The sequence below is a fragment of the Rhipicephalus microplus genome, chromosome 6 (genome assembly GCF_043290135.1).
Source record: "Rhipicephalus microplus isolate Deutch F79 chromosome 6, USDA_Rmic, whole genome shotgun sequence".
Lineage (NCBI taxonomy): Eukaryota > Metazoa > Arthropoda > Arachnida > Ixodida > Ixodidae > Rhipicephalus > Rhipicephalus microplus.
The window spans coordinates 78,517,521-78,545,103 of NC_134705.1; the positions used below are offsets into that span (position 1 = coordinate 78,517,521).

At 46.9% G+C, this 27,583-nt stretch overlaps 1 protein-coding gene across 1 annotated transcript; it reads right to left on the reverse strand.

The window, feature by feature from the left end:
* Positions 1 to 545: 545 nt before the first annotated feature.
* LOC119168604 (BTB/POZ domain-containing protein 6) lies at positions 546 to 27,533 on the reverse strand. Its single transcript, XM_075866104.1, has 4 exons — positions 27,378 to 27,533; positions 4,877 to 4,935; positions 1,976 to 2,199; positions 546 to 1,315 (listed from the first exon to the last, which is right to left on the reverse strand). The coding sequence occupies exons 1-4, from the start codon at positions 27,391 to 27,393 to the stop codon at positions 733 to 735; spliced, it is 882 nt and encodes a 293-aa protein (XP_075722219.1). The 5' UTR covers positions 27,394 to 27,533; the 3' UTR covers positions 546 to 732.
* Between the last annotated feature and the right edge of the window lie 50 nt (positions 27,534 to 27,583).

Consider the following 27,583-nt stretch of genomic DNA (forward strand, 5'->3'; position numbering starts at 1 on the left):
TGGTCGTTGGAAAGAGGTCAGGCCATTTTGTAATGACAGGTTGATCTGCTCCGTACATTTTCAGCTGCATTAGCGATGTTTGGCTCAAAATTCATTAGTTTTTACCAACTTTGTAATAGGGCGACTAAATCTCAGGCTGATAACATCAATGAAAGCCGTCTTTGAACCTGCAGTTACAAAAAATTACTATGGCTCTAGTCCCTGCTGTATAGCTCACCTTAGTTCTCGTAATTCCTGATACTTCGAGTCGATTAAGACTGGCTATAAAATCCTATGGTAAAAGTTTGTGAATACTTGTTTCAGGTAAAACGTTGTGGTCTTCAATACATTGGAAATGGTCTACTTACTGTTGAAGTGTTATTCGAAAAAAAATTCGATTAATATTTGTACTAGATTCGTTGTCACAAATATTCGATTCAGTTTCAAAATTCACTCTGCGCATGCACACTCCTATTGTCTATGCAAGGTGGTTCCAGAAAATCGCAATATTTGAAGTTGTAGGACTTCTGCCGAATGACAGAAAGAAACACACACACACACTGACGTTAGCAGATCAGCAGATCCTTAATAAACAAAACTTTATTGACCCGCTGCTAAACATAATAAACATCAACTTGTGCTCAATAGAACTGCGTGGCCGTAATCGCCAGTAGCATATATAAAGAAACCACGAAAAGTTAAACCGCTTCCACACGTTCCTGTGTGACATGGAGCTTATCACTGCTTGCATGACTAGAAGCGACTGGTGGTGTCATTGCAGAACCCTTCCGGCAGCGGCTGAGATCCCCTCTTTACGATATTGCGAAGTATTGCAAGATTCTCGGCGTCGTTGAGCAGACCCCAGGTACTGAGTCCCATTACGAACTCTTCTGCTGTCATGGTCAAGAAACGCAGCTTGGGAAAGAAAGAGCGCATGAGTGCCTTGATTTCGATCGGGTTGTCCGACTGCAGACTTTTGACGCACTGTTCCTGGGCCCAGCCGAACACTGCTCTAATCAAGCTATCTTCAGGAACCTTCCTGATTTTATCCACGATGTACCGAACAGTTTCCTCGAGGGCAAAGTTGAACTTCTTCGAGGTGAGGATGGCCGGGCCACTGGACATCAGGAGTGAATCCACGATGGCATCCATTTCTGGCTCGCGGCTTTGCATGTAGTAGTCTATGAAAGAGCACAGCCCATCAGCCTTGAGATTTGTCGCTATGTAGTCACTGCAAGCCTCTTTGAGCCCCTGAACCAGGTACTTCCTGGCAGCGAACCTCGCGTGCAGCGCGTCGTTGATGCTCTTTATCTTGGGCTTACCGGAGTAGAAGAACCTGAGTGGACGAATTGAAAGGTTGATCAGAAGGACACTTCATGAGCAGGTAGCTTCGCAAGGCAAGTTGCGTAATGTTAACACATCGACCACAATTCATCATGTCTAAGCAACAGCAGGGACTATACGAACAACAAATAAAATAAGCGCTGACATGCGGACAGAAAAAAAGACCCAATTTGTGTGAATGTATAGGATTCAAAGATCAATGAAAAATACACTAGAGAGACTTATCTATGGGGGAGGAAATTTATGTGTTTTCTCAAAGAGTGACTTATGCTGGGCGATGCCTCATGTTTATTATTTGTTATCTTTACTGTGCGTTGTGTCACGAACATACTCACTTCAGGCGTGCACTTCTGCCTCAAGCCTCGCTGATTTAGAGCTTGTAATAAATATGTCACAAGCAATTACAATTGCTAATTCACTTCATTCATTTTAATGCATTTCTTCAGTTATTATGTTAGTTAGGTCCCGGATTGAACACGTCGCAACCACGACCACTTGGCGTTCTTTAATGTCTTTATTGTGTACTCGACGCTGAGCGAGACAAGTTTTCCTGGAAGAGCGTTTTTCTGCGCAGTCGTATTGATGCTGATGCAACCTTATACTAAACTCCCTGTAGAATGCTGCAGCTGACACACCACGACCATCGCCTTACCTGAGCAGCAAATCAAAGCCGTCTGGATGTACGTCAGTGACGACCACTTCGGTTTGCTCGGCCAAGTCTCCGAAAAACATGGCGTAGAACACCTCGTTTCTCATGGCGAGGAACTGTTTGTGCACACGAAACTTCCGTTCGGCAATGTCGGGATAGTTCTCGGGCTTCACTCGGAACTCGAAATCTGTGAACTCCCCGCTGTCCAGAAACTTTTCGACGCTGAACTGCATTGAAAAAGGAGTTGGCGAAGTGTAACGAGTGAGCTTCGTTGCACTTCCTGGGGTAAAGTCAAGGCATAAAAACAGAATTTTATCTTAATAGAAAACAATCTCGTCAGCTCGTCAATAGAATACCTGACATCTCTGAACAACATCAACGCATCGTGCTCGTTAACTCTAATATATTACCGCTTACTAAGGGTAACGCCATAGAATTCAAATAGAATGTGTTTTCAATGACTGCTGTCACAATAGCTTTGCTTTCAGTAAATAAAGCAAGTAATGCCAACACACTCCATACAAGTCTTAAAATGGGGTAAAAACTTCGGTCACAAAGGACATGGCAGTTTCCTTTTACTGCAAAGCATGGATGCAAAATGACAAAATGTGATGCGTAAACATTCCTACATGACATGAATACTCTTCTAGCATTTAGTCAAACTGAACTTGGCATGTGCACCTTTACAATCTGTTACTATGTGCACCTAGGCCACGCCACTTGAGTTAGTGGGGGGTTCCTCTTTTCCACAGGCACAGGTTAGGCACCCGTGGTGCCACAGCAAACGGGTAGTTCACGCCACATACGCACTTATAATTCACCTGCAAGCAGTGTCTGAATGTTGAAGCTAGTAGTTGCGCGGATGGTTCGTGAGCAACCTGTCTCGACTGCGCCCTTTGTGGCCACAGGCGTTGACCGCCAGCATGCAGAGCCAGGTTAATCAAAACTTGGCAATGTCGGTGTGCTTCATTCGAATTTCGACAGCAGCTTCAGAGAGCCAAGGGCTCAGTTAAACACTTCCAGCCATGAATATTCACGAAAAATGTTTGTGACTTTTGAACGCCCATGCATTTCACCACATTAGGTGTTCTGGTGAAAAAAAGTCATGTACGTGTATGGGCTCATTGGTATTTTATTTCATAGTGATCACGGCTCAAGGGAAACTACGGCACAGATAGAGCAACGAAGACGTGCGCTACCTTTATATTAATTATATTAGTCTTGACCTTTCAAAATGAACGAGATCCATCCACACGACACGACTGTGTTGCAGGTTGCAAGGCTGCCTCGCAGTATCAAGCATCTCAGTTCTCTTGAGCTGCGGTCCTAATTCGCGCAAAAAGCGCGAGTGTGTCACTCTCGAGGGTTTTCGCTTGTGTGTCACCAGTATCTTCCAAATTGTCTTGCCCACACTGTAAGCATTTAGGGAATGCGGCAAGTGTAACACCTCAAATTTTACTCGGTTGGATTACTCAGAAAACACCTCAGTGTCTTCTGACCCTAGGACGGTAACAGAAGGCGTAGCTGAATGAGACTCACGCACGAAATCTTTTGCGCTTAGGTCTCTCTCGGACTTCAATTCACCAATATCTTCTTCAACAAGACACACTCGGAAAAAAGTAACGAGAAACATTACTGACCCAGACTCACTCAAACTCAGAGTGGTGGCCCGATCTGAGTATGAGTGAGCCCGAGTAAGCCAACTCACGAGTGATTTTCCCGACGTGGATGAGCTTGTGACACAGTTGTAAAGAATTTATATTTTGCTGCTCTTCCAGTAGATCTGGCCTCGATGTAAAACGTTACTTCTATGTAGGCGTTTCCACTTATGCCTATATGCACTGCTTCTTTTGTGTTTAGCCAGTAGGGGGCACGCATGTCCGCTAGTGCTTTTCTCTAAATACTGTGCTAAGATTTTAAGAGTGATTCGCTATCTCGGGTAGAAAAAGGACGCGCGGTGGAGAACTGTCCCTTCATAAACATGGCCACGTGCCATATTCGCCATTAGAGAGAATCCAAACTGCACTCATCTCTCTAATCAATACCGTTTTGCTATCCTCAGTCGGAAGTACTACGCGGAGGATAATTCAAAAGGCAACAGAAAACAAGGCATTTGTGCCTGACACAGTATGACATCTAGAACGGAGATGGACGCTGCAGTCACGTGTTCTAATGTAACAATTCTTATCAGTAAATGTCAATTAAAGGCCGTGTTTGTTTATTAGACACAATAATAATTTATTATGATCATTTGTTATTTATCATTATTATTGTGCTTTCCTGATCGGTGCTTTACAACTCGCTGCATCACAGCCAGAGCAACAGCGAATAGGTATATGCACAGTATATTGCTCAGTACTACTACGCAGACTGGTAGAATCATTGTTAGTCACTTTAGTCAGATACAGCATTACAAGTCCTTGACATTTCATTCCCGACGGCGGATGCATAGAAACATCCACCAAGGTGCGCACACTCCAGACTGAGCCGGCATGGCCTCCAGAGAAGATCGGTGCTTGCATCCAGTGTCATCGTTTCACACTGCGGGATCTGTATCACTTCCCCTGCTCCATTCAATTTTTTTCTTCTACCATCTTTTTTTTTCTATGGCAGGCCTCGCGATTGCATCTGACGACAGGAGCGTGCATTCACCATAGAAACATGAAATTCCCCAGCACCTCATTGCCTCCTAAGAGAAAACAAATCAATATAACCTTTACGGAAAAGATTACTGGCGCACAGAGGGCCATCTGACCTCTGCGCAGAAGTATGCAGTGAACTCGTCACTGATTGGCGACACGCGGTATAGTCTAACATACCGATCTATTGAACACATAGTATTGAAAGTTTTCCTTTAGCACAGCCAACAAAGTTACAAATGATGCGGAGCAAACAAGCACTCACCGTGTGTTGTATCTCCCATTTATTAGGCACTGGAAGTTTGGCACGGCAGTTGTTGCAGTCTGCGGATGAAAGCAACGCAGCATTACTACACATTTAGCGCATACCCCGTAACAAGAAAAATTGCAAACCCGTTTGTCTGATCACGCACGCAATGGTAGTGAGAACGTGAAACAACAAGTTACCAGCATTCGGCATTCTTGTTGAATTCGACGAAGCGATATATATATATACATAGCACAATAGTAATCAATAACAATTACAATTAAAGTTAATAAAGTCAACGGACGCATTCTTACTCGCGGGTATAGCTGGCACCAACGTGCATAATAAGTTTACTCATTAGAAAAAGGCACCATGTATGGGCATATATGTATGGGTTATTGTAGTTTGCCATTGGCTCCTCTGTGAGCGACGTCATCCATTCCATCACCACCGTGGCGCCGATCACGTGCGGATCAGTTTCTGCTGATAGCTTTCACATGGGTATGACACAGACAAACTCTAGAGGAGCGCCGACAGTGAAAGCATTAGGAAGCTCGCATTCACTGGGCACAAAAAAAAATATCGGCAGAAATCACGTTCAGTGGAAATCGATGCTATGTGAAGCACGAATGAGAAATGTGGATATGTCACTTTAAAAACAGCACAACGTTACAAGATGAAGCTAAATAATGCCGTACATGACTTCCGTGTCATGATTATCAAGTCTGGATGTGTCGTTTACGTTCGTAATCTATTCACGTCAAGTGATACCACACTTAGTATATTGCCACCTAAAGTTGTGAGCCGGCAAGCCCTGGTGAACCGAAAAGAGCAAAGAGAACGAAGAAGAAGTGTGGTTAGCGCTTTGTTTGAAGATACACGCTCGTGCCTTTCTGCCCCGCTGTTCCTGTCTTGTCTCTACGCCTCTTGGTGCATGAAAAAAATGTTCCTGTCTTGTCTCTACGGCTCTTGGTGCGTGACAAAACTGGTGGACGTGCTGGGTCATCTATACACCCTACCCCTTCACATAGCAAGAACACAAGCATCGTACCGGTGTCACTCCTGTGCACCGCGCCAGTGGAAGAATCCGAGGGCAGTCCCCTGACTTTGGATGGCTCGCAAACAACATGGCCGCTCCGACAAGCCCTACCGACGCCAACCCAATCGGTACGAACGGCACACCGCCGATTCAATGCACCTTACTCACACCGCTAACGCCAAATCCTTTTCATGGCACTGCACTTGAGGATGTGGAAGATTGGCTTGTTCATTACGAGTTCGTTGCCGTGCACAACCAGTGGAACAACGCAGACGAACTGCGGCACATCAATTTTAGTCTTTTGGACGGCGCGCGTGTATGGTATCAGAACCAGGCAGGTATTCTTACATCACGGGGAGACTTCAAACGCCAACTTCTTGGGACATATGCCAGCGCTGACCGTCGGGAGAGAGCTGAGCGTGATCTGCAGTCCCGCATACAACTGCCTAATGAAGCGGTTGCGATGTATGTCGAGGACATGACGCGTCTTTTCCAACGAGCTGACTCTGGCATGCCAGAAGAAAATAGGGTACGGTACCTCATGCGCGGGGTGAAAGAGCAGCTTTTCGGTGGGCTTGTGCGCAGTCTACCGAAGACTGTGTCAGAATTTCTCAAGGAAACCGTCACCATGGAAAGCACTCTTAGGCACCAGGCCCTGTCATACGAACGGCACGTCAACGCTTCAACTACGGACTATACTTAGAAGCTTTCGGTGGCCAAATGGATTTCTTCCGAGAGCTCATACGTTCAGTCATCCGCGAAAAACTCCAGAAGCTGTCAGTGCCCTCGGAGCCTACTACCTCCTCGTTGTCCAGCGTTGTCTGAGATGAAGCCCAGCATGTCTAAGAGAACCGCCTCTCATGCGGGATTATCAACCACCCAGTGACTTCCCCCGCATGTCATATGCTCAGGCTTTGCGGCAACCTGTTACACCTGCAATTCCGAATCCCACCGTGGCCCCAGCCATGCTGCAGACGGGCCAAGCGGAGCCATATTGTAGCGCACCTCGCCTGATTTCGCAGAAATCAGACGTCTGGCGTGCGCCAGATCGACGTCCTTTCTGCTTCCACTGTGGTGAAGCTGGGCACCAATATCGACACTTTTCTTACCGACAACTTGGACTACGCGGATTTTCGACGAACTCACCGCCACCCAGGTTCAGTCTGTGGCCCCCTGAAATTGAAAAGTATGTGGCTCAGCTGCGCAGAACTTCGTCATCCTTGCACCAGTCAAGCTCCCCGTCACCGCGGTAATTTTCTCCTAATCGCCGTACCTATTCGAGCATGACGCAGGGTCCCCGCCGGGAAAACTAACCACTGAGACCTTACGGCGGGGACTAATCCAGTCCCCACCAGGAAAACTAACCACTGAGAACTTCGGGGGTGAGGTCACTCATACTGGACAAGCTCAAGGCCTCCTACCGACGCTTCCGATACTGACGATTCCCTGACGACGACGACACCAGCTGGTTCCGCAAAGATTTCAATAGATATTCCAGTGCTGCTCGACGGTCGCAAAGTCAGTGTTTTAGTTGACATGGGTGCGGATTTTTCTATAATAAGTGAAAAACAGGCTGCTCTCCTGAAGAAAGTGATGATGCCTTAGAACCTCAGTCCGGTTCGTACTGCTGGCGGGCACATCGTCACGCCACTCGGCGTTTGCACAGCACGAATGCAGATTCGTGGTTCTACCTTCGTTGTCAGCTTGAGCGTTCTCCGTCAGTGTTCTCGAGACCTGATCATTGGCACGGACTTCCTGAGGAAGCACATTGCTATCATCGATATTCGACGCCTCGTCACGTTTTCAACAAAAAGCGGCACATGAGAGCTTAACCCCAGTCACGATCGAGTATGTCTGCGTGTAATTGACGATGTTTTGACGATACCACCGCGCTCAAGTGTTATGGTTGAAGTGGTGTGTGACAAATCAACACACGGTAAAATGGTGGCGAAGAGCGATCGATCCTTACCCTTTCCCAAGGTGTCTGCGTAGCATGAAGCCTAGTCGACCTCCAGTTTGGCCAATGCGAAGTACTTGTTACGAACTTCAGATACGAGCGTCGACACCTTTTCCCTGGTGCTGTCATCGCCTATGCCTAACCAGTAACCAATTTGACTGAGGGTTTTGCTTCCGAGGCAACCGATAATGCCGAAGCACCTCTCTGGGGCGTCGACATAAATCCATTGCTTTCTGACAAAAACAAATAAAGGCTTAGCGACCTGTTGATATAATTCCACGCCTGTTTTGCACATTCATTGAGAATCCGCCAAACATCGATTACCAAACACCGTATTATCACCTACGGCGACGCGCACCCTATACGGCGGCAACAGCCTTACCGCGTTTCACCAACCGAACGACGCGTGATTCAAAAGCAAGTGAAGTAAATGCTTCAAGACTGTGTAATACAGCCATAAAACAGCCCATGGTCATCGCCAGTGGTCGTTGTAAAGAAGAAGGATGGAACACTTCGCTTTTGTGTCGATGATAGGAAGCTGAATAACATCACAAAGAAAGACGTGTACCCGTTGCCTCAAGTGGACAATTCTTTTGACATGCTGGGACGAGCAAAGTACTTTTCCTCAATTGACCTCAAAAGTGGTTATTGGCAGATTGAAGTCAATTAACATGAGCAGGAAAAAGCGGCTTTTGTAACTCCTGACGGTCTGTATGAATTCCAAGTGCTCCCATTCGGCCTCTGTTCCACTCCGGCCACATTCCAACGATTGATGGATACCGTTCTCGCTAACCTCAAGTGAAAAAGTTGCCTAGTCTATATTGATGATGTTGTTGTCTTTTCAAAAAGGTTTCCCGAGCACCTTCGTCACCTTCGGAGTATTCTTGGAGCTACACGATCCGCTGACCTTACCCTCAAGCCTGAGAAGTGCCATTTCGGCTACAAAGAACTGAAGTTCCTGGGTCACGTTGTGAGCACTGCAGGCGTTTGGCCTAATCCCGAGAAGAGTGCCACTGTCGCCGCTTTTCCAGCTCCGACAGACAAAACAAATCTCCGACGATTTCTAGGGCTCTACGCATACTATCACCGCTTTATTGAAAACTTCTCTAAGAATGCCGAGCCTCTCATCCGACTTACGCGTGACGACACTCAATTTTTGTTGACTGACGAACAAGGGACTGCCTTTGCAGAACTGCAACATCGATTGTCTTCCCCTCCTGTACTTGGTCATTTCGATGAGGACGCTGACCCAGAGGTGCGCACTGACGCAAGCAACATTGGTCTCGAAGCTATCCTGGTGCAAACACAAGATGGGATCGAACATGTGATTGCCCACACGAGCCACACTCTATCACGTGCCGAAACCAACTATTCAACGTCAGAGAAGGAATGCAACATTGCTCTCGAAGCTATCCTGGTGCAAACACAAGATGGGATCGAACATGTGATTGCCCACACGAGCCACATTCTATCACGTGCCGAAACCAACTATTCAACGTCAGAGAAGGAATGTCTCGCGGTAATATGGGCGATTACAAAGTTCAGGCCTTATCTCTATGGGCAGCCATTTAACGTTGTGACTGATCACCACGCTTTATGTTGGTTAGCTAACCTCCGAGACACCCCTGGGCGATTAGCACGATGGAGTCTGCGAATTCAGGAGTTCGATGTCACCATCGTATACAAGTATGGTAGAAAGCATGAAGACGCCGACACGCTATCACGAGCGCCTCTGGAATCCGACCATACAGCTGTAGAAGACGACAGTGCCTTCCTGCGGACTCTCAGTGGGGCGGACCTCCTCAGTAAGCAACGAGCGGACCCCGAGTTAACCCCCATCATCGATCATTTAGAAGGCGGCACCGCATCTGTTCCTCGTCCACTTTCCCGTACGTTGCCATCATTTTGCTTACGACACGGCATATTATACAAGAAAAACACCAGTGTTGGCAGTAGATCTTATGTTCTAGTCGTGCCTCAAGACCTACGTGATGACATCTTATTAGCCTGCCACGATGAGCTGACATCCGGCCATCTCGGATACTCACGGACGCTCGACCGGGTACGACAGCTATATTTCTGGTCAAAACTCGCAGCTTGTGTCAAACGCTACGTGAAAGGATGCCGCGAATGTCAGCGTCGTAATTCACCACCTGTAAAGCATGCAAGCCTCTTACAACTCATCGACCTACCGCGTACGCCGTTTGACCAAGTTGGGATGGACCTCCTTGGACCGTTTCCTTTGTCTCACTCAAGAAACAAGTAAACTATCGTCGCGATGGATTACTTGACGCGTTAAGCTGAGACGAAGCCACTGCCACGTGGTACAGCATCTGAAGTCGCCCAGTTTTTTATGCACCACATTGTGCTTCATCACGGCGCCCAGTAATCATCATCACTGACCGAGGGACAGCGTTTACGGCAAAACTGTTGGGCGACATCTTAAAGCTCAGTTACACGAACCACCATAAGACAACATCATACCATCCCCCGAGTAACGGCTTGACAAAAAGGCTATACAAAACGCTGGCGGACATGATATCTATGTACGTGGATGTGCATCATAGAATGTGGGACGAGATCCTGCCGAACGCAACTTTTACATACAACACCGCAACCCAGGAAACGACAAGGTTCGCATCTTTCCGCATCGTGTACGGCCGAGATGTGCGAACCATGCTAGACGCCATGATTCCTAGTGACATCGACCAGCACGAGCTACTAACTCCTGATGTCGACGATTACATTCAGAGTGCAGAGGAAGCACGTCAATTAGCTCGCATGCACATAAGATCGCAGCAATGTGAAGACGCCCGTAGGTACAATATCCACCATCGACAAGTCACCTATCAACCTGGCAACCAAATGTGGGTTTGGACTCCTGTTAGATGGCGAGGTCTGAGCTAAAAACTCCTGAGCATGTACTACAAAGTATTACGGCGGTTGAACGAGGTCAACTATGACGTTATTACAGACGGAGGCTCGGCAACGACCCAGCGCCACTCACCACAAACAGAGATTGCGCATGTCGTCCGCCTAAAACCTTATTTTACGCGGTGATACTCGCCTTATTCTGCCCGGGCAGCAAACATTTTCTTTTTTTACGTTGTCCGCTGGGTCTCGAACAAACTGTGTTAATGTTTTTTTTTTCTTATGACCACCCCCAGACAATTTTTTTTGCACCTGCATACGACCTGTGCATTATAGGTATCGATCTATTTTTTTTTTTTCTTATAGGCCCTGCTGTCCTCTTGTGTATGAGCATCGAGTGGATGCTCAAATGGGAGGGGGAATAATGCCACCTAGAGTGGTGAGCCAGCAAGCCCTAGCGAGCCGAAAAGGGCAAAGAGAACGGAGAAGTGTGGTTAGCGCTTCGTTTGAAGATACACGCTCGTGCCTTTCTGCCCCGCTGTTCCTGTCTTGTCTCTACGGCTTTTGGTGCGTGACAATATGTGGAGCTAGCGAAACGGCCGCTAGCCCGCTGTGAGCATGGTATGTTGTCATGTTCTTACATGACACGCATGTCAGGATTATCATGTTTGCACTAGTCATATGTTTTGTCATCCATTGACGTCATGTAACACCAAACTTGGTATATGTGGAGCTAGCAAAACGGCCGCGAGCGCATTATTAAGGGCCCAATATACTCCTATGTAGCGTTGACGTGCGCTCACGCTGGGCACAGCAACGCTACGTTAGCAAAACGCGAGCACTCTATAGTCCGACGCCAAGCGCGACCAGCTTCCATCGGCGCGGCCCGACGGCAATTGGCGCGAAATGCGACAAGTGGCATTTCGCGCCAAAGTGTTACCCAGACAACACTGCGTCACCCTCTTTTCGTGACGGCGGGACAGCGGACGCGCTGAAACGCGCATGCGTCAGAGCAAAGAAGCGCGGTGCGTGCCTGCGGGTATATGGCACGACCGGCACCTGGCGTGGCAACAACGGCGTGACGCGACGAAGTGAACGCTGCCGTACACGTGCACCGCGTCACGTCGAAATGTATTGGCGCCTTGACTGTGGCATGTAGTCAAGTTCTCACATGACACGCATCTCATGATTATCAGGTTTGAACCAACCACCTACCTTGGTCATCCATTGGCGTCACGTAATACCAAATTTGTGAAGCTTGCGAAACGCATATGTGAGGCATATGTGAAGCTTGCGAAACGGCCGCTCGCGCATCAACAGTGTAGGATGCAGCCATGTTTGATGCAATTATCATGTTTGGACGTGTCATTTACCTTTGTCATCCGTTCGCGTCACGTAATACCGAGTTTGGTACATGTGAAGCTAGCGAAACGGCCGCGAGCGCATCATGAGCGTAGCATGTAGTCATGTTGTTACATGACACGCATTTCATGATTGTCATGCTAGAACCTGTATCATACCTTCCTCATCCATTCCCGTACTGTAATACCAAATTTGAGATATTTGACACTATCGAAACGGCCACGAGCGCATCATGAGCGTGACATGCAGTCATGTTACATGACACGCAGGTCATGATTTTCATGTTAGGGTCTGTCGCTTGTGTTTGCCCTGCAATCATGGCATACCATACCAGTTTTGCAACATGCCATGTGAAAGAAATCACCGTAAGAGCTGCAGGCCCATGAAATGCAAATTATGACAATAATGGCGTACATGTCATGATTTTCATGTTATGACTAGCCAGATATGGTCTTCATACAGTCATGTTATGCCGTGCCAATTTCGGCATCGATACCATTATCGCAACGGCTAGCAGAGCTAAATGTCGTAGGCAGGCGGGCGGGCGGGCGGGCGGACGGACGGACGGACAGACAGACAGACAGACAGACAGACAGACAGACAGACAGACAGACAGACAGACAGACAGACAGACAGACAGACAGACAGACAGACAGACAGACAGACAGACAGACAGATAGATAGATAGATAGATAGATAGATAGATAGATAGATAGATAGATAGATAGATAGATAGATAGATAGATAGATAGATAGATAGATAGATAGATAGATAGATAGATAGATAGATAGATAGATAGATAGATAGATAGATAGATAGATAGATAGATAGATAGATAGATAGATAGATAGATAGATAGATAGATAGATAGATACGCTCATTGTCGTCGAACTTGGCTAAGAAATACTTCGCATTTAAAACAGACCCGGGAGGCCGAGTGGCAGCAGCAGCTGCATACCGATGATCCGGCAGCCTTCAAAGACGCCCTAAAAACGCGAACGAGAATGCAAGCACCGGTGGCGGGCGCATCCTGCAAGCCACAAGGCCGAGTTAGCTCGCGGTGTCAAACGCTCGCAGCAACGTTCACCAGAGTATGTGATGTAACGTGTGTCTAACCACATTAAAAAAAGAAATGTCCAATTAAGTGCTCCTTTTTGATTGATTGATTGATTTGTGGGGTTTAACGTCCCAAAACCACCATATGATTATGAGAGACGCCGTAGTGGAGGGCTCCGGAAATTTCGTTAATGAGCACCCAAATCTGAGCACACGGGCCTACGACATTTCCGCCTCCATCGGAAATGCAGCCGCTGCAGCCGGAATTTGAACCCGCGACCTGCGGGACAGCAGCCGAGTACCTTAGCCACTAGGCCACCACGGCGGGGTTGCTCTTTTTTTTTTTCATTGTTAAACAAAATATTATTGAGATGCAAAAGACAATCATGTCAAGGAATGTATAGGGGAAGTTATTAGACCCAATTGTAATGTAAATGTGAAGAAAGAAAAGTGGGTGAAAAGATAACTTGCCGTGAGCAGGGACCGAACATGCGACCTACGAATAACGCGTCCGATGTCTACCACCTGAGCTACCACAGCGGTTATCGCCGCGTCCACTTTATAGGGCGTACATGTGCATTAAACGTGGGTGTGTCAGTCCGCCCACCAGTGGCGATGACGGCGAGTGTGGCACACTCTTTATCTGCCTGTTTAGCGTCAAGTAGCACGTGAACTTATTACGAGCTGGCAGCTCACCAATAATCCCTGGTATACTACCTGAAGGCATCACGTCTGCCAGAACGAGACCCTCGCTAGGATTGAAAAAAAGTAGTGTACATTCAAGGGCACGAACAGTAACGAGTAATTGTGAAAGGCTCCACTGCAGCGTCGGGTTCAACACACTGCTTATTACTGGGACCGCGCGTTTCAGCTTTCGCTGGTTAACCATTTGTACAGAGTGTTTGGACAGTGATTTTTGAAATAACCTATCTCCGATCATACCAAAAAAAAACGTGCATACCCACGTGAAAAGTAGTTATTGATGCGTCACATTTCCAGAAAAGGTTTTCAGGTAGATTCAGGACGTTTGAAAATAATAAGGGCGGAATTAGAACTGTGCCACGCGAAATAGTTTGCGTGATATAACCGGCACACGGTTCCTAGCTCATTCACGTGCTCACCTTGCTGCTTGTCGCACGTGTGGACTGTTCTTCATTTTAAGTGCGGAGGCAACTGAGAGGTCTGACTAGTCGTTCATCTGTACATCTCATGCGGTGTGATCTCGCTCGAATTGAAGCGCTCAATGCAGGCCACATCAGGGCTGGCGATAATCGAAACCAGGTTAAAATACAGAGTGTTTTTGGTTAGCGCGCATAACAGCCTGGTTAGCGCGCGTAACAGCGTAAAAGAGATGCATGTGTTTGCGCGCGCAAGAGATGCGCACGCTAGATGTCCGCGCTTACGTTGCGTCCTCAACGGCCGTTGTGTATCTTACAGGCGACTTTCGCGAGATCTCGAGCAGGTTAGAAAGTTAAGGTTAGTTCTGGTAATGCATTGAGCGTGCATGGTGATGCACGTCTGTGTTTTACGAAAATCAGGTGATTTTTCTCGCACACGGTGCCCTCATCATTGATTGATTGATTTGTGGGGTTTAATGTCCCAAAACCACTATATGATTATGAGAGACGTCGTAGTGGAGGGCTCCGGAAATTTCGACCACCTGGGGTTCTTTAACGTGCGCCCTCATCATTGTAGAAGCAGCTATCATGGGGCGAAAAATAAAACGTGAAGACGCCACTACCAAAGGGGGTATTTTCGTAATTAGGGTTGAGAAATCCCAATTTGATTCGTTTTTTTTTTTTTGTCTCGTGGTCTCAGGAAATTCCTAGCAAACAATAAACGTTATTTTGAAAGTAAGCGATCGTCTTCGCCGTCTCTCTTCCTCGTGCGGCTAGTTCACCCAGCCTCAACAACCCAAACGACGACTCGTCCTGGGAAAAGATTGCCTCGTCTCATGTTCTGACTCTTGTGTTGCGTCCACGAATACCGGTTATTACAGCTTCCCGCTTCTCCACGAGATGGCATGAAGTAACACTCACAGGCAGGCCTGTTAAAGCTCAGGTGCATTGCCCGTTTCAGATATTGCGCACGGTAAACAAATGCTGTAGGATGCAGCCTTAAGTGTAGCGTACACAGTGCGCAGCCCCATGCGTACGTACACTTTGCGTACACTATAAACTAAAATTCTCTAATGACTAAACATGGCCTGAGTTGAGTTCGTTCGTTGTGTTTTCTCCTTGAGGAAGATCAAAGTCTCGTCAAGGAGATAATTATCGGCGTTGATGAAGCAGGAAGCAGGTTTGAGATGATGAAAACTTGGGTGATTTATTGTAGCAGAATATTTACAGTCAGATATTTACAGCTTGCCGAAGCACATTGAGAACAACACAGATGTAAACAGCGTCTTACTCGTCTACTTAGCTGTTTAAGTTAGAGCCTAGAGCACTGTTACTACATACATAGAACCTCATCTCACTGATTGATCACTGAGTGGTTACGGCCCAGACAAGTGTTACATTGTATGGAGTCTCGCTGATCTATCAGTCAAGTGATAGTGAGCTAGCCTAAAAGAAAGCGAATTTTGTCCAGTATTTATTCTCTTGCGGTAAACAAAGAAAAGAGGCGAAAAGTGGCCACTGCTGGTCCACCTCAACATTCTGCTAGCCAATCTGTTTACCGCCAACTTAGGCCACTCCTTTTAGGGCTGAACTAACCTTGATACCAATGTTTTCCCGATTTCGGCAGGCCTTGGCGATCCTTCTCATCATGACTCTCTCCCTCTTCTTTACAAGCTGTCAGCGATTCCTCGCAGCACCGATTTACTACAAAGTTGTTTACTCATTCCGCGCCATTTGGTAGGACTTGCACCGAACATCAGAAGCGACAGCTGGTTTGCATACCACGCCTTAGAGATCGGTGATGTAGCCCAGTGCCTTTGAGCTGTCTTCCTGCACTCAGCAAGACAAAACCGCAGGGCCGGTCGTTAAACGAATTAAGAACAGGCCGCTATTGCCCGCTCGGACGGTCACGGGAAGCAAGAGATGTTTGCCTGTCATCACTTCCCCGCATTCGGACCACGCGCCACCGCACCGTGACCTTCAGCCCGATCCTGTCTCGAGGAAGCCGTAGCAAGGTCATATAACCACAACCACAGAGAGCTGCCAGCTGGCCGCCCCCGGAACGAGCCCTTCACCCACCAGTGATAAGCGCACAGTCAAAAAACCATGCTCAGAGAGAGCCAAAAAAGTAGTTGTATAACGTACCAGGCCACCTGTCTATATTGTGCACAACTGACATACGAGTGGCAGAGCGTAACTGTGTGTATTACAGTGATTATGAGAAATTATCAAGAATTAATAGCAACAGTTGAGTGGAAATAATAAATACGTCTAAGAAATCTGCGGCGGAATCCAGGGCCCCCAAGATGAGGCGCCTCCACCGTGCGGAGCGAGAAAACAGCCGTTCCCCTTACGCTTCGTCGGCGCGCCGTTGCTGCTATGAGAGAAACAACTTGGGCGGACTCGCTGCTGATGACGCGATCTCAACTGCCATGACAAAGAGAATGTATGGAAAGCAGAGCATTGCCATCTTTTGGCGGTGTTGGTAAGCGGAACTCGAAAACATATTGAGCGCTAGCAAACTGGGAGGTAAAGATAGACAACAACACAATGCGCTAACTTCAACGAACAGATTTCCAGGAAACACAATTTTTTTATCTGTGCTTGCTAGAGCCAGCAGTGCACTCACTAAGCGGCGCACATGTAGCACGCAGAGTTTGCGAATCTCTCTGGCAAGAGTCTACGCGAGCCGGGTAAACCTTATCTACGTTCACCTCAAACATTGGCGTCATCAATGCTCTGCTAAACGGGTCCCCACAATAACGAGCATCAGAACAACATGAGAAACAGGTAAAGTGCAGTAGATTCTTGAACCTGCGGCACACACCGTGATGGGGCATTGGCCAAGAACCGCGTAGTTTTTATGAGCGAAGTTTTTTTTATTATTATTAAGGACTTACATTTCGTTTGTCAAAGGTATGAGGTAAGTATCAAAAAAGTATTTAAACCGATAACACGACAAAATTACTACCCTACAGTATAGTAAAACACATCTTTTTAGACGCATATGAGTATTATAAAGGATGCCCTATAATTACTCAACTTCTCATAAGTAAAAATGACATCAAAAATAGGTCTTACGCGAACAATGCTAACAGTGCAAGTTCCGCTCATTGAAAAAGATTGATTTTTCGGAGAGACATGAAAAAAAAACGCTTTGCACAGTGCAATAAACTTAAACAAGTGATATTTGATGAATATTAGGGTTATATCACCAATTACGAATGCACTAGTACTAGGCCAGCTTCGTGTAACATTAATATCATCAGCCTGACTACACCCACTGCAGGGCAAAGGCATCTCCCACGATCCGCCAATAAACCCGGTCTTTTGCTTTCTGTTGCCACGTTATACCAGCTAACTTTTTAATCTCATCGGACCACCTAACTGTCTGTCTCCCCTTCGTGCGCTTGCCTTCTCCGGGAATCCCGTCAGTCACCCTTAATGACGAGCAGTTATCCTGCCTACGCGCTACACGCCCGGCCCATGTTCATTTCTTCTTCCTGATTTCAACTATGATATTTCTAACCATAGTTTGTTCCCTGACCCACCCTGCCATCTTTTTGTCTATTTAAGGTTACACCTATAATTTTCCTTGCCATCACTCGCTGCAGTGTCCTCAATTTAGGCTGAACCTTTTTTTCATGCCTCCAAGTTTCTGCTCCGTATGCAAGTACCGGCAAACGTACCTGTTATATACATTCCTATTGAAGGTCAGTGGCACGATTATCATTGATAATTTAGGAATACTTGCCAAACGTGATCCCCCCCCCCATCCCTATACTTTAGTTATTACATTCATGGTTAGGCCCCGCGGTTACTGCCTCTCCTAAGACAGTGATGTTACTGAGGTCTGCTGAATGGAAGCAATTTTTGGAGCAGCAAAATTTGCATTTTATAGCACTTGGGAACAGCACACTTTTCCATTTTGAAGCATTCATTTTACAGCAGCATAATTTTTGGAGGAATCCTAAGCAGCTAACTTCACATCGTGAAGTAGAAGCAAGTATTATTTACATTCACAGACATGAATAATTATTTTGGGGCCCTTGTGAAGAGCTCAAAATACTTTCTTAAATTGCAAACTTCATGATGCCAGAAATCATAGGAGCACTTTCTCTTTCAGTTGATGATGCAAAAATAAATGTCGTCATGCTATTGAGCATTCTAGAAGAACTTGTTCAGTAATAATTTTCGCAGCAAAAAAAACAGAATACTGGTTGAATAAAACAGCACTTCATGAAATACCATTCTGAATGCACCCATGCGGTTATAGGTAGATTTGGTAGACAAACGTAAGAGACTCCGATAGTCCCAACTGCAATTCTTTAACATGAATTCAGGGATGAATTCAACTAACTATATTCCTGGGCGTAACATGACGTCATTTAGCTAGTCTCATAAAGCCAACCTGCTCCGGGCCTCATCCCTCTACATAAACTGAACGGTTTAACCAACTTCGTATTCCTTTTGCAGCGGAGTTATCTACGGCTAAGGCATTCTGTCTCTATGCAAAAAAACCCTACAGTGTCCTCAGGAAAGCAATGCAAAAAGAAAAAGTCAAGGGGCACCTTATGCGTGCACTAAACACAACTTGAAGGCGAGAGCCATTTCCTTTTAATTCTGATAGCAATTATATCGACATTCTTGACTAGATATTGCCGTCGACAGGGGCGTAGCAAGAAATATTTTTCATATTTTAGAGGGGGGGAACGTGATTTTAAAGGGGGAGGGGTCGAGGCAGGCAAAACGTCATGTTGTGCGATATGTGCCATGGCGAAAAAAAAAATTCGACGTGGGTTGGGGGCGGTAACTTTCCCGATGTCCCCTCTCCCTGGCTACGCCTCCGGCCATCGCCGCCGCCGCAATGTTTTGAGTACTGTCCAATCTGATAATATCCTCCCGCGCATTGCGTTTTAACCGCGGGTAAAAGCGCACGAGCGCGGGCGATGAACGCGGCTAAAGCAGAGATAAAAGAGCCGACGAATCTCCTTTGCACGGAGGACGGATGCGATGACATCACCCGCGTGTCAGGCCTGCCATCGATTCTTACTCAAGCAGAGAGGAACGCACCACCCGTTTTCAAGAAGCGGGATCGAATTAGGACCGCAAGGGGGTGGGGCTTGTTATATATAATTTGAATTTCAGGTTGCGATCGCTAGCGCACTCTTCTTTATGTCTTATGTAGCTCCTAAAGGAAATGAAGAGAAAAGTTAGCCCCGTAACCGTCTGCGTCAGAGTGCGACAAACCTCAACAGTAGCTCACAAGGAATGGGGGTAAAAAGGGATCAAGAAGATAGGATTAAAAGGTATATATAGGGAGAAGAAGGAGAGAGCGAGGCGCATGGAAAGCGAGCAACGGAAGAGAAGATAGGAACGATGAACACGGTCTTAGGAGTCCGAGGATGGGGCACCACTCGACGACAGCTCTCGTCGACGACAGCAGATGGCGTAGGGCGAGTCCAGTCGGCCAGAGGTGCGCTGTCTTCGGGGGTCGGCGTCAGGAGGTGGCGTAGGGCGAGCACAATCAGCCAGGGCTGCGCTGACGTCGGAGATCACGAGGGCACAACCAGTCCGCACGAAATCCAGCGGGCGAGTGCTAGCGCGCTCGCTATTTCGGCAGGCAATAAAGACCGCTTGTATATAACTTTCTACCTCTTACTCTCAACGTGAAGTGACTGGGCAAAAGTGCTTCGCTTTCCGGAGTGGCCATAAAGGGGTGTGCACTGAGCCTCGGTTGCAAGGCAGCCACACCGTAGTCGCTCCAACTTGGAGGTCCATTTGTACGCGCCATCTGTCGTCCACAAAATCACCTTTATCTAGGCAGCGGAGGGCGTGCCTGTCGACGGTGTTCTTAATTGGCCGTGACTTCTATCTTACGTTAGCTACAAGCTTCCGTTGATGCTTACATTATACCACAAGAACTTAACACGCCGTATGACCATGTTTCGTATCATTACGGCGTCTCTCTTTACATATTTCTGAACCAAAAAAAGTACGGCAGCTGGAGCAGTCGGCTGGGCGCTCTAGACAAGTCTGATATAAGTCTATCTATCTATCTGGGGGTCTCTAGTCATCCAAGTCGCTGTACGGATATCGAGCACCGAACGTGCAGAAAGTTTGTGCGCGTGCGGCGAGTGTGCGGACCTCCGAAATGGCAACCCCGCCGCTTTTGCGCCTCACGGATGACGTCAAGCTTTACTATTTGGTATAGAAATACAATTTGTGGGTATCGTATTCGTTGCTAAAGAGCATATGTGATAGTAAAAAATTGTATCTTTCGGACCGGATATTGTGTAAGTCTAAAGAACCGTTGCTAAAGGGACAATTATCACCAGTTGCTCAAGTGGTTTTCAGGCTGTCAAGTTACCCTAAACGCATAGCAGACGTTAGTAGCACAGAGAGTTTACGAGCAGTCTTCATTGTGACTCGAGTTTATAGCACGCGTCAGCGACTGCGCCCTTCAAGAGACCCAGCCTTCCCCACCCCTAAAAAAAGCAATGAATGCGACCCGTGATGTTTTCTTTTCTTTTTTGAACCATACGATACTTACCCTGGAAAGTGAGGGGCTTACGTTTAGCATACCATACCGCTTTACAGTGGGCCTTCCAACACCGAAGCCGCCAGCGATGGCGCCACTACTGAAAGCAGCGCGTAATAAAACAACATTGCGGCTGCTCCGACCAGGACGCATGCTTTCATTGATGAGACAACGTTTAAAAGAGGCACGCGGAAATTTTGTATTCGGACTCTAGCAATATCGAGTTCGAAAGGGCAGGGCGTTTGGGGGGGGGGCATTTACCGGAACAGCGATCGCAAATGCGGATGTGTTGCTGGAAGGCATTGTGAAAAAGCTCTTCTGAATGAATATTCAGGAATAGAGTATATTAAAGAAAAGGTGTCGACACGTTTACTTGAAGACGTGACCAATATTCTGGCGGCACGCTTCAAGTTAATATCGCGAAAATCTCTTTAATTGTGCCGCGCAACTTTTCAAACGAGCTATCGGCAGCGTTTCTGGAACGGATGACGTCCACCCATGAATCGCCGCCACAGTTTCACGCTACCAAATAGACTAGGCGTCATGAGCTCCTGCGGACAGTGTGTTTCGCCGTTCAGCAGACTTTCACAACAAAAGTTGCGTCGGCATCAAACATACCAACGAGGATTAATTAGGACGCAGGCGCTACTGCCGTTCATTCAGGGGAATGACTCTAGTACGTTTTTTGTGACTTTGGTAGCCCCGAAAAAAAGGTGCACATGTTTTGACGCGCCGGCGTGGATATTGCCAGGGGTAGATGCTTTTAAATCTGACTTTGGCACAGTTTGGCGCAATTACCAAGGATATCATCAGGATGGCGCAGTAAATTTGAGTTGGCACACTTTCACGCACTTGGCGCAGGTGTGGGATCACTGCAAAGGAGACATATTCTTTTACATTTTCTAGCGTCTCTCCACTGTCGAGACTGTAGCACATTCCTTTAGATTTGTGAATAATAATTTTCAGTTCTACTCTCTTGTTTTTTGTGTCCAGTTCAGTCATCTTTGTGGTAATTCCTCCCCCGAGTTACTCACCAAAGCAACGTCATCAGCAAATCACAGGTTACTAAGATACTCTCCATTAACTCTTATCCCTAACTCTTCCCACTTTAAGGCCCTGAAAACCTCCTGTAAACACGCAGTGAATAGCATTGGAGACATTGTGCCTCCTTTCCTTACACCCTTCCTACTTAGGATTCTACCACTTCTTTCTTGAGAACCATAGTGACTCTGAATCCACTGTAGATTTCTTACGGTATGTTTATGTAGGGTGCATCAAGGGCTCGATTCCGTAGTGCCTGCATTACGGCTGATGTCTCATAAGACAGAGCCATATTAAATATTGTGGCGCTATTTCGATCATTGAGGTTGATCGCACGCCTACTGAGTAATAGGGCGCCGAATTTTCATTAGAATGTTTATAAGCAATGTTACGACTGTTTCCGTACGGGAAAATGCCAGAAATAAAAGTTCTGAGAAAAAAGTTCAACAAAACCATTTGAAACAGAAACAGATGCAGCACTTACGCAAGGCGACCACCAGCAACGCTGAGATTCTCAATACTTGAAATCCGTTTTATCGTGAACCTTACCAGTATGTGCCATTTCTCGAGTGGCAACTCCCTTTTTTTTTTCAATTTTTTCACCTTGTATTGCAGCGTCAGTCCTATGACGGGACGCTTGCACAATCTGGGGCTGATGATTTGTCAGGCTGGCAGTGTACACGCCACGCTCAATCCAATGCTTAATAAAAAGATGAGGTGTTCGTCTTTTGCCATTACTCAAGTGACAGCGTCAAACTAAATATTTGATGGTTTACAGGATCGCATACATCTCTTAGAGCGTGAACAGAGCATGTACTACGTTGCGCGTTCTCCTGGTGAAATATTAAGGCATTTATAAATATTATTGATGTGGTGGCAAGGCTTTCGGAGCAATATTACATATTCGCGCTTGATATGATTGCTGAATAGCAAATTTCTACATAACAAGCTAATCTTCTGATGCCCACAAAACTGCCTACACAACCGGTACTTTTGAAACAATGTGAAAGTTTCTGTCTCAAATTTTCAGTTTCGTATTGCTGGGTGATGGTTGGTGGAACACTTTCCTTGCGCTGTTCGAAAAAACAGTGCGCCGACAGAAACATTGTGAAGACACTTTTTGCAACAAAGCGATGGCCGATAAAATTCACATTTAACATGAAACCAAAAATTGAAATTTTTTAAGAAGCAATAGATTTTCCCACTTGGCCTTATACATAAAAAAAGTGAAGAAGGATACTAGAATTGAACAATAAAGTATATTGACAAAGCAATGAATCAATGAATGGAGAGAGAATGGAGAAATAAGCAATGAAGCGGCGAGAGCGAAAGAGGAATGGCGACGAAATGCAGAAAGGTTAACCCCTCTTTGTCTCAGTTGGCTAGCCTACAGTTGGGGTGGGTGAAAGGGGGAATGATAGAAAGGAAAGATACAGAGAAAGAAAAGAAGAGGAGTAAGAAAGAGATGGATAACTAGTACGCTCGAGACTGCACAACATGGTCTCGCGATGTTCCTTCACAAGCACTCGTGAAGTCCGGTGGGCCTCGAGAGGCACAACAGAGCTCTCGTGGCCTTGCGCGTATGCGAGAAATTTGGGCAATGTCGCGTGATATTCTTTAATGTAAGTAGGCTTGAAGTCAAGTGACCTAACCTGACTTGCATAACACGTCTTCGGGACCGGTATTATAGGCAGTGGCACAGAATGCGCTCAAGCGTCTCCTCGCCGGTAACGTCTTGTACAAACTCTATCACCGGCGCATTTGTTCTCGGCCGAACTGCTGCCCCTTCCACTGAGACACGAATACGCAATCGTAAATGCCACGCTTAACCACATGCGACACCAATTCTCATCGCGTCAATAGGGCCCGGATCGTAAACGAAGTTGCAAATTCAGGTCGATCGAATACAGGCGCGCGTCGAAGAAACCCTGCGTATTTCATTGTAAAAGCGCGTTACGGCGAGCAAGTTATTGTACTCGCTGCACAGCGTTCGTTCTGAACAGTTGTATGGGCGTCCGCGGGTCTTGGTCATAAGCTGCTTTAGCAGATTCATCGGCGGGGTTATTGCTGAACATTCCGCTATGGCTTGGAAACCATTAAAATACAATAACATATGCCCTTCCTCGAGCACTTCGGGGGAGTCGAGCCTTATCTCATACGCTGATTGTTCGCGTAATCAATGCCGTAAAGCAAACAGTGTTTGTAAGGTTCACCTCGAATCGCAAAAGATGGCCCAATGATTACGTGGCTGCTGAAGAACGAGGCGGAGATTTTAAAATAACTAACGCTTCGGTCTATGGACTAAGAAACCGGCGCGCGCGTTTTATAATATTTCAGTGCGCGAGATATATAAAGGCTTTCCCTACCCCATATTAAAGATATGTTTCGTCTGTCTTCGTCCTCGTTTATGCTGTGGTCTCGTTATTCAATCTGTGAATGAAATTCAGCCACGAGGAGAATCTTTAGAAAAACGTTTAGCAGTGCCTCAGCTCCACTAATGCCACGATATACATAGCGTGAGCTAGGGTGCCCCAATGTGTCCCCAGCCCCGCCGCAGTGGTCTACGGAATAAGGTACTCGCTGCTGATCTGCAGGTCGCGGGATCGAATCCCGGCTGTGGCGGCTGCATTTCCGGTTGAGGCGGAAACGTTATAGGCCCGTGTGCTCATATTGGGGTGCACGTTAAAGAACCCCGGGTGGTCCAAATTTACGGAGCCCTCTACTATGGTGTGTGTCATAATCATAAGGTGGTTTCGGGATGTTAAAACCTACATATCAATGTCTCCTCAGCGCCTTTAGCATTCTGTTGTTCGTTATTCCTACGCTCCAACGCTACTTGCCAGGTATTTACTTCGACATCCGATTAGTTAAGCTAATCCGCTGTTCTGCGCCACTGAGAGACAAACAGTTTCGTTTTCCTTCTTCACGGCGACACCCCGCTACCAGTACACCCCACTAATACCTGTGCGCATGCACGCAAAATGAGAGGCGCTGTCAAGCGGCTTCGGCGCAGTGCCACACAGTCACTGTGTAGCCACTGCGCAACGGAAGCGCTCAGTTGGGCACGCACCGGCGCCAGTTCATCTCCCGCGGCTGTGGCTGTGACTTCACTCCTCTGAAATGCACAGATCGGCGAAAAACTGGGTGGTGGCACGACCTCCAGAGCACTAGCTGAGCACCGTTTGAACCCACTGCTCCTCACGCATTCAGAGTGCGGCACCGCGAAACTGCGTAACCTCAATCAGCGTAGCGCACAACGTTTACAGGTAATTTTAAGGGCTAAGCTCCTTATGGCGTGGCTTGTGCGTCCCTCGTTGTAGTGCGCAACCAACGGTGGCACATACACGAAAGAGCGGTCCTTAGAATGTCCGCTGCACGGCGACACTTGTATATGATGAATACATGATGAAGAGATGTGAGATGGCTGTGCTCAGAGTGTTCACTAGATAGACGGACGAACAGACGGACATACAGATGAACGGATGGACTGACACACACACGGAACGACCGACAGAAGGGCGGACGTGCAGGCGGACGGACGGACGGACGGACGGACAGACAGACAGACAGACAGAAGACAAGACAGACAGACAGACAGACAGACAGACAGACAGACAGACAGACAGACAGACAGACAGACAGACAGCCCTGTCGCTTTAAACAGGCCCCACCTAAACTAAAGGAAACGCTCTATCTTTCTAACGTTCGCTCAATTTTAGAGTACGGTTGTGTGGCTTGGGATCCAGACCCTAAAATATGTACTAATGCGCTAGAAAGGGTTCAGAAACGAGCAGCGCGTTTTGTGTCTGGTAACTATGATTTCACTAACCGCTCTTCGTGCATTCGTAAACATTTGGGTTGGCCTCTCCTGCAGGACAGGCGCAAATTCTTAAGATTAAATCTATTTCATAATATTTATATTGGTAGCACTGGTCTAAATAAAGACGTGTAGATTAAAAATCCCACTTATGTATCCTCTCGCCTAGATCACTCCCACAAATTTCGCGTATACCGATCTCGCATAAATACTTACAAAAACTCCTTCTTCCCGAAAACCACACACGAATGGAACAACCTACCAGAATATATTGTATCCACCCCGCCACCCTCACTTCAAAATGCTCTGTCACAATTTTTGTTGAAATGAAAGATGCCAATTTCTGTCTGCATTTCTGTTTGTGTTTTACTTTTCCTTGATTGCCTCGTGTTCCCGTGAATGTGTACACACTGTATAAGCTGAGCATGCTTACTTGTTTTGTTATCGGTATTCAAACCCTGTATCAATTTCAAGTTTTATGTCTCCTCCCCCCTACTGTAATGCCCAAATAGGGCGCTGTAGGTACTCGAATAAATAAATAAATAAATAAAATAAACAGACAGACAGACAGACAGACAGACAGACAGACAGACAGACAGAGGGACGGCTGCACGAACAGATGCACAGACGGACGGAAGCACATACGGACTGACGAACGCTTCACCCCACCAATCATCATTCACTCCATGGATATGCTGCGATTTCTTTATACGTTGATTCACGCTACAAAAGCCATCCTTCGTTATCCAGTACTCACATTCCGTTCACATTAAACGTGCCTCATTAAACGGAAGGAATGTGATCTCCATCTCTGCTATGCCCGAGCGAAAGGTTGGTGATGAGTAAGAAGGACGCAATAGGCGATCAGGGTACGTTAGGCAGCTGCCTAGCATACTTTACGGTATATTAAATTAAACGTGGGATGGCACGAAAACATGCGCAAACGTCATGCCACGGAGCAGCGTACTTCGACCCGGCAAACAAGTCGTGGTGAGGCGAGGAGGAAGGCGAATACCGGGCTCTCCGCGGTACACCTCACACGCAGAGCCCCAACAAATATACGCGCACGATAACACTATGCGACGCTCCCCTCCATAACGCCCGCATTGCGACCTAACTGTTATCACGGCGAAAGTACAAGCCCAGAACTACACTATCTACAGACCATAAGTTGCCCCAGTTATTCGCACATTGAACCGACGATACGGACTATTAGGGCGGATTTCACATTTTTAAACTAGAAATTCTCAGAAAAAGGAAAGTTGGGAAGACTAGCACGCGAAATGTATCCTAGCGGGTCTATGAAATTCCCGTACGCAGTCCTATGGTTTCTTTCCGTGGCTTGCGTACCGTACCGTAGGAAGAAATCTCGCCGTTAGTTCATTGCGTCCAGAAAGGGGGAAAACATACAATTTCCGATTTCCATTCGAATGCCAGGATGGACATTAAGTAGCAACATTTGCAATAAGAAATGTCTGTCTTACATTCGAGTAAATGAGGTGATACCGTAAGCAGTGTCCTCACCGCGAACCCGAAACGTTCTCTCTCATTATGCGTGATCAGCGGCGACGCACACTAATCAGCCTTCACTGCGATCTGGTTTTGTGATTATCATGCTAACTAGAAAAGTTCTGGTCGTATGCCGAGGTTTGCTGGCCAGTATTAAACACGAGAACGCGAAGAACTGTTACAATCAAGCCAACACGTTGTACTCACGTGTCATTGCCATCATGGTCGGCGCTTTCCAAGGAGCAGCTCGCACAAAAACTGTCGTCAACGTGAAGAAGCGCACGCTGTATATATGGCGGCCTTCTAAGAGAGATTGCCGTCGTTCCACGCCTGTTGCACGCCACCACAAGACGAAACTCCTCAGCTTGATGCTACCCCACTACGGCGAGGGTGCGCTGTCGCCCTGTCGCCGT

What these genes read in the sequence shown, in the direction of transcription:
- LOC119168604 (XM_075866104.1), bottom strand. An exon ending in AATGGGAGATACAACACACG is followed by an intron (nt 2,200 to 4,876) that starts GTGAGTGCTTGT and finishes TTTTCAATGCAG; the next exon opens with TTCAGCGTCGAAAAGTTTCT. An exon ending in GGCTTTGATTTGCTGCTCAG is followed by an intron (nt 1,316 to 1,975) that starts GTAAGGCGATGG and finishes TCGTCCACTCAG; the next exon opens with GTTCTTCTACTCCGGTAAGC.